This window comes from Esox lucius, chromosome 12 (genome assembly GCF_011004845.1).
Source record: "Esox lucius isolate fEsoLuc1 chromosome 12, fEsoLuc1.pri, whole genome shotgun sequence".
Classification (NCBI taxonomy): domain Eukaryota; kingdom Metazoa; phylum Chordata; class Actinopteri; order Esociformes; family Esocidae; genus Esox; species Esox lucius.
The window spans coordinates 1,786,269-1,799,209 of NC_047580.1; the positions used below are offsets into that span (position 1 = coordinate 1,786,269).

At 44.5% G+C, this 12,941-nt stretch overlaps 1 protein-coding gene across 5 annotated transcripts in view; it reads right to left on the reverse strand.

The window, feature by feature from the left end:
- The window catches only part of elk1 (ETS transcription factor ELK1), a 142,716-nt gene that overhangs the window by 95,063 nt on the left and 34,712 nt on the right, over positions 1–12,941 (reverse strand). For all 5 annotated transcript variants that reach the window (XM_034295918.1, XM_034295917.1, XM_029124085.2 and 2 more), the window contains exons 4-6: positions 11,870–12,010; positions 4,898–5,170; positions 4,678–4,813 (exon numbers count right to left, since the gene is read on the reverse strand). In XM_034295918.1, coding sequence (XP_034151809.1) covers positions 4,678–4,813; positions 4,898–5,170; positions 11,870–12,010 — 550 coding nt within the window. The remainder of the gene's footprint in view (positions 1–4,677; positions 4,814–4,897; positions 5,171–11,869; positions 12,011–12,941) is intronic.

Below are 12,941 nucleotides of genomic sequence, written 5' to 3' on the forward strand. Positions count from 1 at the left end.
ATGTCTCAACAGAAATCGAGACTCATCAGACCAGGCAACATTCTTCCAGTCTTCAACTGTCCAATTTTGGTGAGCTCGTGCAAATTGTAGCCTCTTTTTCCTATTTGTAGTGGAGATGAGTGGTACCCGGTGGGGTCTTCTGCTGTTGTAGCCCAGCCGCCTCAAGGTTGTGCGTGTTGTGGCTTCACAAATGCTTTGCTGCATACCTCGGTTGTAACGAGTGGTTATTTCAGTCAAAGTTGCTCTTCTATCAGCTTGAATCAGTCGGCCCATTCTCCTCTGACCTCTAGCATCAACAAGGCATTTTCGCCCACACGACTGCTGCATACTGTATGTTTTTCCCTTTTCACACCATTCTTTGTAAACCCTAGAAATGGTTGTGCGTGAAAATCCCAGTAACTGAGCAGATTGTGAAATACTCAGACCGGCCCGTCTGGCACCAACAACCATGCCACGCTCAAAATTGCTTAAATCACCTTTCTTTCCCATTCTGACATTCAGTTTGGAGTTCAGGAGATTGTCTTGACCAGGACCACACCCCTAAATGCATTGAAGCAACTGCCATGTGATTGGTTGATTAGATAATTGCATTAATGTGAAATTTAACAGGTGTTCCTAATAATCCTTTAGGTGAGTGTACCTAATACTTGGAAATACTTGGAAATATTCTGCCCTCTTCTATTTGCACTTCTCGTTAGATGCTAACTGCATTTCATTGTATGGTACTTGTTCAATGACAAAATAGTTTAATCTAATCAAAAAATCTAATCCAATTATTAAGAAGTGGAAGATATACGGCACCACTCAGATCTTACATAGGTTAGGCAGTCTCTCCAAACTAGATGACCAGGCAAGGAGGACATTGTTCAGAGTTGCTACCAAGAAGCTAACGGCAACTTGAAAAGAGCTCCAGGCCTTTATGGCAAAGACTGGTCAATGTGGGCATGTGACCACCAAATCACCCATGCTCCACAAATCTGTTGTCGGGGTGTTACTCTTTAGCAGGTACTGCAGCACTTGTCAGGATAGAAGGGAAAATGGACAATGCAAAATACTGACAGATTCTTGAGGAGAAAATTATAAGTTGAAAATGGGAACATGGTTCACATTTTAATATGACCATGACCCAAAGCACACAGCCAAAGAAACCATACAGTGGCTGAAGGACTGGAAGGTGAATGTTCTTAAGCGGTCTATTCAGAGCCCCGACCTAAATCCCATAAAGAATTTGTGAATTACTTGAAGAGGGTAGTCCATGAGCAGTCACCATGCAATTTAATTGAGCTTGAACAATTCTACTAGGAAGAATGGGCAAATATTGCAAAGTCTAGATGAGAAAAGTTAGAAGAGACGTATTCAAACAGACTCATGACTGTTGTTCAAGCAAAAGGGGGTTCCACCAAGTAATAACTCGGGTGGTGTTCACTTATCCATCCCGCCGAGGCATGGACTTAACAATAACCCTGAAGGTGTCCTGTGGTATCTGGCACCAAGTCATTAGCAGCAGATCCATCAAGTCCTGTAAGTTGCAAGGTGGAGCCAGCATGGATCGTTATTCCAGCACATCCTTCAGAAACTCAATTGGATTGAGATGTGGGGAATTTGGAGGCCAGGGCAAAACCTTTAACTCTTTATCATGTTCCTCAAACCATTCCCAAATATTGCGTGCAGTGTGCGCATTATCCTGCAGAAAAAAGAAACTGCGATCAAGGAATACCACTGCCATGAAGGGGTGTACGTGGTCTGCTGTGATGTTTAGGTAGGGGGCACATGTCAAATTGACCCACTTGAAGGCCCAGACTCAGGGTTTCCCAGCAGAACATTGCCCAGAGCCCCCCACCGGCTTTTCATTTTCCCATAGTACATCCTGGTGAGGGTGAGATGCACTGCATGTTGTGTCTCATTTCCTCCGGGGAACCATCACTAAAACTTTCTGTGACTTGTGCCACAGTAGATCTTCTGTTGGTTCAGACCAGATGGAATAGCCTTCATTGCCCTTGTGCATCGATGAGCCTTGGGCGTCCAACACCCTGGCGTTGGATTATGGTTTGTTCCTCAAGTGTTGGTAGGTGCTCATCACTGCTGACTAGGGGCATTCCACAAGCACTGCCGTTTCAGAGATGGATCAGGGCATCAGTGAGCTCCTGGACAGTCTGTGACGCTACTTGGTGGCGTCCGATGCACAGATACATAACATCCCAGACGTTCTCAATTTGATTCAGGTCTGGGGAATGTGAAGGTCAGTCAATGGCATCATTACCTTCGTCATCCAGGAACTGCCTACACACTCTGACCACATGAGGCCAGGCATTGTCCTGCACCAGGAAGAACCCAAGGCCCACTGCACCAGCGTAAGATCAGTGATGATGGGACTGAGGATTCCATGCTGGTACCTAACACCATTCAGGGTACCGTTGGCTAACATGTGGATGTCTGTGTGACTCTCCAAGGATATGCCTCCCGGACCATCACTGATCCAACTGGTCATGCTGGATGCTGTTGCAGGATAATGTTCACCACAGCGTCTCTTTCACGTCTGTCACATGTGCTTAGTGTGAACCTGCTCTCATCTGTGAAGAGGACGGAGCACTGGCAATGGCGGACCTGACAATTTTGATGTACTCTGGCAAATACCAATCGAGCTACACGGTGCTAGCCTGTGAGCACAGGTTCCCAGTAGAGGACGTCGGAGGCCCTGATGCCACACTCATGACCACAGTTTGATCAGAAACATGCACACCAGTAGCCCGCTGGAGGTCTTTTTGTAGGGCTCTGGCAATGTCCTCTTGTTCCTCCTCACACAAATGAGTAAATCCTGGTCCAGCTGCTGGGTTGACGCCCTTTTACGGTCCTGTCCAGCTCACTTGGTGTAACGGGATATCTCCTGGTATCTCCTCCATGCTCTTGAGACTGTACTGGGAGACACAGAAAACCTGCTTGCGACGGCACGCATGGATGTGCCATCCTGGAGGAGCTGGACTACCTGTGCAACCTGAACTAACTGCAGGTACCACCTCATGCCACCAGTGGTGACAAGGACACTAGCACAATACAAAACTAGAGAAGAAACAGTCAGGAAGGATAAGGAGAGCACAATTGTGCCTTGTTACCACCTGCAAAACCGTTCCCTTATTGGGAGTTGTCTTGCTGTTGCCTCTCAAATGCCTCTCATTCGCACCAAAACAGGTGACATTGATTCACAATCGCATACGCTTCCTAACTAGACAGATTGATCCCTGAAATTTTATTGATTTGGTGTAATACTGTGATGATTACTTGTTGTTTTTGAGCAGTGTACACTCACCTAAAGGATTATTAGGAACACCTGTTACATTTCTCATTAATGCAATTATATAATCAACCAATCACATGGCAGTTGCTTCAATGCATTTAGGGGTGTGGTCCTGGTCAAGACAATCTCCTGAACTCCAAACTGAATGTCAGAATGGGAAAGAAAGGTGATTTAAGCAATTTTGAGTGTGGCATGGTTGTTGGTGCCAGACGGGCCGGTCTGAGTATTTTACAATCTGCTCAGTTACTGGGATTTTCACGCACAACCATTTCTAGGGTTTACAAAGAATGGTGTGAAAAGGGAAAAACATCCAGTATGCAGCAGTCGTGTGGGCGAAAATGCCTTGTTGATGCTAGAGGTCAGAGGAGAATGGGCCGACTTATTCAAGCTGATAGAAGAGCAACTTTGACTGAAATAACCACTTGTTACAACCGAGGTATGCAGCAAAGCATTTGTGAAGCCACAACACGCACAACCTTGAGGCGGCTGGGCTACAACAGCAGAAGACCCCACCGGGTACCACTCATCTCCACTACAAATAGGAAAAAGAGGCTACAATTTGCACGAGCTCACCAAAATTGGACAGTTGAAGACTGGAAGAATGTTGCCTGGTCTGATGAGTCTCAATTTCTGTTGAGACATTCAGATGGTAGAGTCAGAATTTGGCGTAACAGAATGAGTACATGGATCCATCATGCATTGTTACCACTGTGCAGGCTGGTGGTGGTGGGGGATGTTTTCTTGGCACACTTTAGGCCCCTTAGTGCCAATATGGCATCGTTTAAATGCCACGGCCTACCTGAGCATTGTTTCTGACCGTGTCCATCCCTTTATGACCACCATGTACCCATCCTCTGATGGCTACTTCCAGCATGATAATGCACCATGTCACAAAGCTTGAATCATTTCAAATTGGTTTCTTGAACATGACAATGAGTTCACTGTACTGAAATGGTCCCCACAGTCACCAGATCTCAACCCAATAGAGCATCTTTGGGATGTGGTGGAACGGGAGCTTCGTGCCCTGGATGTGCATCCCACAAATCTCCATCAACTGCAAGATGCTATCCTATCAATATGGGCCAACATTTCTAAAGAATGCTTTCAGCACCTTGTTGAATCAATGCCACGTAGAATTAAGGCAGTTCTGAAGGCGAAAGGGGGTCAAACACAGTATTAATATGGTGTTCTTAATAATCCTTTAGGTGAATGTATATACAAATCAATGCAAGTACAAATACATTTTTAGCATTCCCTTCATCTATGCAAGTACATAATGAGACACAGGTAAATACAGTAACACAGTGCCAAAATGTTGACGTAACGAAATGATGTGCTGGTGTCATCAATGAAAGAAGTTAGTCTGGAACCCTGGTATTACTTGCCTGGTATGTGTGCCTTGTCTTTACCCTGTCCCTCCCCTTCACCAACATGTTGGCCTGCTGGGTTCATGCAGGGTGGGGGGACATCAATGCAGAGGGTGGCTTCAGGTTCCCTTCGTCCCGATGAAGCTTCTGAAACCTGGCAGATTGGGAAAAGGTCAAAACAAAACCACCATCATGTGAATAAAAGGTACTGGGTATTGTGTGTTCTCTACTTACTCACCTCTTCTGTATGATGCTTCTCCTCAAAGCTGATAATCTCCACCAGCTCATCTTCCGACGAGTGGCTTTGTTCTTTGGATTGCGCCACAGGTGAGTGTTTGATGACCACAAAGACAGGGTGGCCCTGGGGCTGGTTTACCACACACTCCCCTGGTGCGCCTGGGGCCCCAACAGGGGTTAGGGTAAGAGGAGTGAGGGAGCCAGGGTCTGATACACTGGTCAAATAGACCTGAGGAGGGTCACTTAGGCTCTGGGACGTCTTTAGTTGCGACGTCTAGAATTTAAAAAGACACATCTAAAATCAGAACATTTGAATCAACAGGCCCAGTATATCCATATGGACTTCACATTTGGGATAGAATAATCATCCTTTCTATTCCTTTTATGCATTTAATCCTATCACATTGTTAATATTCAGGCAAAGGCCCAGGGTATTATGATTCAAAAAGTGCATTTCATTGCACTTTGTATAAAAGGTTGTACACACAAATAATCTGTTGCACAGCAGAAAAATGAAATCCAAACAAATTGTTTGTAGTTTGCCCCTCAAGACACACGTTATCTATAGGAAATCAGTAATCACTTCCACAAAATACACAGACATTAATTTTATATCAGAAATACATTGACACCATGAACCTTTAAGCTGCACAAACATTTTTAAATACAAGTTTTTGGTACAGTGTTTTTCAAATGAAAAGTTATGTTGCTTGTGGTCTTACGATTACAAAATAATAATTGGATGGAACTAACCTTGACCGGGGCTATTTGAACAGCACGTATGAGCTTGGCACTGTAATCATTTGAAGTTGGTTTTAAAGACTGTGACTAAAATTATATTTTTGTATTTATTTTACAAAAACACAATAACAAATTCTTATTTACGATAATGGCCTGGCAGAAGACAATGTGCTTCGGGAATATGGGGTCCTGGGTCCTTTGCTAAGGGCTGTCAGGTCCCTGTACAACCGAAGCAGGAGCTTGGTCCGCATTGCCGGCAGTAAGTCAGACTTGTTCCCAGTGCATGTTGGACTCCGGCAGGGCTGCCCTTTGTCGCCGGTTCTGTTCGTAATTTTTATGGATAGAATTTCTAGGCGCAGCCAGTGGCCGGAGGGTGTCAGGTTTGGGGACCACACAATTTCGTCTCTGCTCTTTGCAGATGATGTTGTCGTGTTGGCCCCTTCTAACCAGGACCATCAGCATGCACTGGGACGGTTTGCAGCCGAGTGTGAAGCGGTGGGGATGAAGATCAGTACCTCCAAATCCGAGGCAATGGTCCTCAGTCGGAAAAGGGTGGCTTGCCCACTTCAGGTTGGTGGAGAGTGCCTGCCTCAAGTGGAGGAGTTTAAGTATCTAGGGGTCTTGTTCACGAGTGAGGGAAGGATGGAACAGGAGATTGACAGACGGATCGGTGCAGCTTCTGCAGTAATGCAGTCGATTTACCGGTCAATCTACGTTCCTACTCTCACCTATGGTCATGAGCTTTGGGTCATGACCGAAAGGACAAGATCCCGGATACAGGCGGCCGAAATGAGCTTTCTCCACAGGGTGGCTGGGCGATCCCTTAGAGAGAGGGTGAGAAGCTCGGTCACCCGGGAGGAGCTCAGAGTAGAGCCGCTGCTCCTCCACATCGAGAGGGGTCAGCTGAGGTGGCTTGGGCATCTGTTTCTGTTTCCCTCCGTCCCACCGGAAGGAGACCCCGGGGAAGACCTAGGACACGCTGGAGGGACTATGTCTCCCGGCTGGCCTGGGAACGCCTCGGTGTCCCCCTGGAAGAGCTAGAGGAAGTGTCTGGGGAGAGGGAAGTCTGGGCATCCCTGCTTAGACTGCTGCCCCCGCGACCCGGCCCCGGATAAGCGGAAGATGATGGCTGATATGGGCTACAGGATAATAGGCAAGCAGCTTGATGAGAAGGCAACAACTGTTGGCGCAATTATTAGAAAATGGAAGAAATTCAAGATGACGCTCAATCTCCCTCAGTCTGGGGCTCCATGCAAGATCTCACCTCGTGGGGCATCAATGATCATGAGGAAGGTGAGGGATCAGCCCAGAACTACACGGCAGGATCAGGTCAATGACCTGAAGAGAGCTGGGACCAAAGTCTCAAAGAAAACCATTAGTAACACACTACGCCATCATGGATTTAAATCCTGCAGCGCACGCAAGGTCACCCTGCTCAAGCCAGCGCATGTCCAGACCCATCTGAAGTTTGCCAATAACCATCTGGATGATCCAGAGGAGGAATGGGAGAAGGTCATGTGGTCTGATGAGACACAAATAGAGCTTTTTGATATAAACTCCACTCGCCGTGTTTGAAGGAAGAAGAAGGATGAGTACAACCCCAATAACACCATCCCAACCGTGAAGCTTAGAGTTGGAAACATAATTCTTTGGGGATGCTTTTCTGCAAAGGGGGCAGGATGACTGCACCATATTGAGGGGAGGATGGATGGGGCCATGTATCACGAGATCTTGGACAACAACCTCCTTCCCTCAGTAAGAGCATTAAAGATGGGTCGTGGCTGGGTCTTCCAGCATGACAACGACCCGAAACACACAGCCAGGGCAACTAAGGAGTGGCTCCGTAAGAAGCATCTCAAGGTCCTGGAGTGGCCTAGCCAGTCTCCAGACCTGAACCCAATAGAAAATCTTTGGAGGGAGCTGAAAGTATTGCCCAGCGACAGCCCCGAAACCTGAAGGATCTGGAGAAGGTCTGTATGGAGGAGTGGGCCAAAATCCCAGCTGCAGTGTGTGCAACTACAGGAAACGTATGATCTCTTTAATTGCAAACAAAGGTATCTGTCCCAAATATTTAGTTCCATGGCCGAGCCAGCTGTATGCAAGCCTCACTTCAACATGTGTATTGCCATTGGCTGGAGTGGTGTAAAGCATACCACCACTGGACTCTGGAACAGTGGAAATGTGTTCTCTGAAAAGATTACTCAAACTTTAATATCTGGCAGTCTGATGGATGTATCTGGCTGTGGTGGATGCCATTAGAATGCTGCCTCGTGAAATGTGTCTGAAAAGGTTGGTGAAGGAGGAATAATGGTCTGGGGCTGTGTTTCAGAGTTTGGCATAAGCCCCTTAGTTCCAGTGAAGGGTCATCTTATTGCTATAGGAAACAAAGGCATTTTAGACAATTGGATGCTTCCAGCTTTGTGGCAACAGTTAGGGAAGGCCATTTCCTGTTCCAGTATGACTGTGCTCCCATGCAATAAGTGGGATCCATAAACACATGGTTTGACAAGGTTGGGTTGGAGGAACTTGAGTGGCCTGAATAGAGCCCTGACCTCTACCACATTGAACATCTTTGGGAATTAGAACGGCAATTGCAAGCCAGGCCTTCTCATCCAACAGCAGTGCCTGACCTAAAAAATGCAGAAAGTCCCACAGAGACACTCCAAGATATTTTGGAAAGGCTTCCCAGAAAAGTGGCGGCTGTTCTAGCTGGGGGGCAAGCCCATGGTTTTGGAGAGTCCAACAAATTCAAATACATTACGGTCCTTAGATATTTCTGGAATTTCATACATGAAATTTTTTGAATAGGACAATGAGCCATATTCACAGCTGTACCTGTCTCAAATAGGGTGTCGCTCAGGTGATTGCCAATCAGGCCTCATTGTGCAAAGCTGAGACAACACCCTGGTTGTGGATGCACCTGGTGCCTTCCAATGGCAAAGCCAGAACCTGGCATTGTACCGGCCGTCAACCACTATCCCCCTCTGCTGGCCCCTGGGGGCGCCACACGTACCATACAGTGAAGGTGCTCCCACAACAGCTCGATAGGTTTGAGATTCAGTGGTTGTGCTGACCACTCCATTATAGACAGAATACCAGCTGAATGCTTCTTCCCTAAACAGTTCTTGCATAGCTTGGAGCTGTGCTTTGAATTATTGTAAGAGGAAATTGGCTCCAATCAAGCACCACATGGCACTGCAAAATGGCGTGAAAGCCTTCCTTCTTCAAGATCCCTTTTCCCCTCTACAAATTTCCCATTTTACCATGACCAAAGCACCACCAGACCATCACATTGCCTCCAACATGTTTCTTGTAATTTGGTCTGCATCTCACAACTGTTGTTCTTTACTGCAGCTGTCTTCAGTTGTTGTTAGTTCGTGGGTCTTTCTGCCAACATTTTTGTCTTCAGCAAGTGAATTGTATGCTCAATGGAATTGAGATCAGGTGACTGACTCAAGGTGACCATTGCAGAATATTCCACTTCTTTGCCTTTAAATACTCCTGGCTTGCATTAGCAGTATGTTTTGGGTCACTGCCCATCTGTAAAGTGAAGCACTATCCAATCAAATTAGCCGAATTTGACTGAAACTGATAAATAAATCCTTAAACACTTCAGAATATATCCGTCTGCTTCTGTCTTCTGTCACATCATCAATAAACACTAGTGACCCAGTGCCATTGGAAGCCATGCATGACCATGCCATCTAACTGCCTACACCATGTTTTATAGATGATGTGGTGTGCTTCAGATCAAGAGTCGTTCCAAGCCTTTTCCATACTTTTTTCTTCCCATCATTCTGGTACAGGATGATCTTAGTTTCATTTATTCAAAGAATGCTGTACCAGAACTGGGCTGGCTTTTTCTTATGAAGTCTTCTCTTTATGTTGAATAATGATATGCCTACCTCCTGGAGAGTGTTCTTCACTTGGCCGGATGTTGTGTAGGGGTTTTTCTTTACCATGGCAAGAATCCTACGATCATCCACCACTGTTGTCTTCCTTGGACATCCAGGCCTTTTTGTGTTGCAGAGCTCACTAACGTGTTTTTTCCCCCCCAGAATGCACCAAACTGTTGATCTGGCCACTCCTAATGTTCCTGCTATCTCTCTGATGGATTTTTTTTTTGCAGCCTAAGAATGGCCTGTTTCACCTTTGACCGCATGTTGTGGTTTCACAGAAACAGCTTCCAAATGCAAATGGCACACCTGGAATTTAATCCAGACCTTTAACCTGCTTAATTGACAAAGGAATAATGTAGGAATAGCCCACACCTGTCCATGACACTTTTTGTTTGTCAGTTGTCCAAATACTTTTGGTCCCTTGAAATAGAGGGGGCTAAAGATTCAAGAGCTGTAATACCTAAACACTTCCGCCAATTTGGATGTGAATGCCCTCAAATTAAAGCTGAGAAACTGCACTTTAAGCCCATATTCATTATTTAACTGTAACTTAAACATATCTTGTTAAACAGCCAAAATAACAAAACATGTGTCAGTGTCCAATTACTGTATCTACAGTACCAATCAAATGTTTGGACACCTACTCATTCTTTAGTTGTACAATTTTCACATTTTAGAATAATGGTGAAGACAAAAAGTGTTAAAGACCAAAATACATTAAATATTGTAGATTCTTCGAAGTTGCCAACGTTTGCCTTGAAGACAGCTTTGCACACTCTTTGATTTCTGCCAACCAAATTCATGAATTAGTCACCTGCATTTGTTACTGCATGGCAAGGTTTTTTGTGATATGACTGGTTAGTAGAAAAAGCTGATTAAGCAGTTGCCTAATGTGCCTGAAATTCTCAGAACTTTCTTATTGGCCAAGCTTGACAGATTGTTTCACCAGACCTTCTCGCAATTTTTGGGGAAGTGTCTGAGAACAACAATATAACGAGACTGACTTAATGACCAGATGCACAAGTAAAAAACCTATTTCTGACATGTCTATGTAACTTAGTCCTCAAAAAAGTTGTATTTTGGGATTCAATAACCATTTATCATACAGATGAAAAAACAAGAAAAGGAACCAGGCAAGCTTAGTTCAGTCAGCCCGCAATTAGAAGGGATGCCTGTTGTTGCACTCATTGGAGTCCAACCTGGGTCTCCCATGAGAGAGGCTGTATCTTATGCTGGGATAAATCTCATGTGTCGGTATAGCATCTTGATATTATATAATTTTGTCATGCATTAACATCACGCCAAGTTTGAATATTTCACTAGACACCATTAAACATTGTGTTAAACTGACTAATGTTTCTTATTTAGTTTACTTCCACCACAAATATGAGTAGTATGGCTTTTGCCACTGGCTGTTTTAAAATCTTATTAGCCAGCAATAGGCTTACTAGTATCTACTAACTTACTACTTGGAATATTCATAAGATTTGAGCAATTGCTAGCAAGACAGAAGATGAACTTTACACTGCCAAAGCAATTTCATTTCATGCCACAACGCTCAATTTTCTGACACTGATACAATAACTATCAATATAGGTGACAATAACTTACTTTTTCATCAAGTGAAAAGATGAAAGAATCGTGGAAACCTTTCCTTTTTTACTGCCCAATGGGTTGTGATCTAGCATATATCACCCCAAAGAGCATCCAAAAATCCACCAGAAATAGTCACAATACAAACGTAAACAATTTTATTTGAGGCTTACTATAAGATAGCTACTGAAGGTTGTATCCAGCAAAGGTTTTGTCTATTCTGAACAAATCCTTAAGCATAATTTGTTTCGTGCCATTTCATGGCAAAGCAAAGTTTGTTTTTCATTTATTAATGAATGACATTGATACAATAACTAACAATATAGGTGTCAAGTGAAAAGACGAGAGAATCGTGGAAACCCCTCCTCATTTACTGCGAAAGGGTTTGTGATCTACTGTATATTACCCAAAAATCATACACGGAGGCATACTTCGAAAATCCACCAGAAATACTCAGACTATTTAGGCTTACTATAACATAGCTTCTGAAAGTTGTGGCCAGCAATGTTTTTGTCTACCCTGAATAAATCCCAACGCATAACTTGCTTTGACTGCGACGAGGCTCGAACACTGGTCCCCTTCTTGGGAGTCTGCGTCTCTAACCACTACGCTATTTAAGAAGGGGTAGTCTGTCTGTCACTCACTCAGTAAGAGACATTCGCTCTTCTTGGCCAGCTCCGCTTATGCTGAGCAAAAACAAACTTAACTGGAAGGAGGACGTTGTAACTTATATGTCTTACCAAGCTCCCTGTAGTTGAGCCTGATGGGGTCTGTGGGCTAAGGGCGGGAGTGGCACAGGGCGAGGGATGGGTCACTATGACCTGCAGGCTGCTCTCCACACCGCCACAGCCCTGCATGGAGCTCTTTCCTTCCACGCACATCTGAAAGAGATGTAACCGTTATCTTGAGGCCTTAGTCTAAAGCAGGAATATCACAATACCAGAAATGTAGTAGTTGATACAAATACCAGCAAAATTCCACAATTCTCAATACCACAGTAAAAAACTCAAAGAAAACAATAAATCATGCACGCATGCATGCACACACCTCAGAGTGCAAGCAGCAGTCTAAATTTACTGACATGGTGACCGACCATTAGAGCGGAAATATTTATTTAAAATGCTAACGTTATATTTTGATGACAGATGACACACACTGAACAGTAAAGATGGTAGCCTACTACTACGAGCTATGGTTACATTATGGTTGCCTTTAGCTTTTAGCCATTACTAGTCTCGCGAGTTCACACATCCAATCTCTTCTGGCCTCCTTGGCCACTTAGCGTCATTCTAGGACTGGTTTAAGAGGTTAAACCATTGCAAACGTCATATGGAACATAGTTGGCTAGGCTACACAGCAATGCCAGCGGCCTCAAACAAAAATAATGGCACTGTGTATTTCAGGATAAGGATCTAACAAGGATAATACTTTGGATACGTTGTTAATGTAACGTAAATTGAAACTCACTCATCTTTAATTCTTAAAATCTACATGTCTGTCTTTGAGGCTCTTCACTTGGAAGTGTTTACTTTATTCTCGCAAGTTTGAAGCCACCGTTTGCGTAGTGGTTTTTGCGAATTTATTACTCCATGATCATCCACCTTTAACGCAATGTTCACGACTCTTAATGTATTTAGTTTTGATGAATCGAGGCTGCACTTGCCGCCATCTGTCACATTTTGGATCCCAGGCACCTATGGTACTGTACAAAAATAAGTACCCCCATGTTTTCAGAATTTTGGCATCGACTTGGTACCAAAGTATTGGTTCTTGTGACATCCCTAGTTTAAAGCTTTCAATATTCAGTTCATT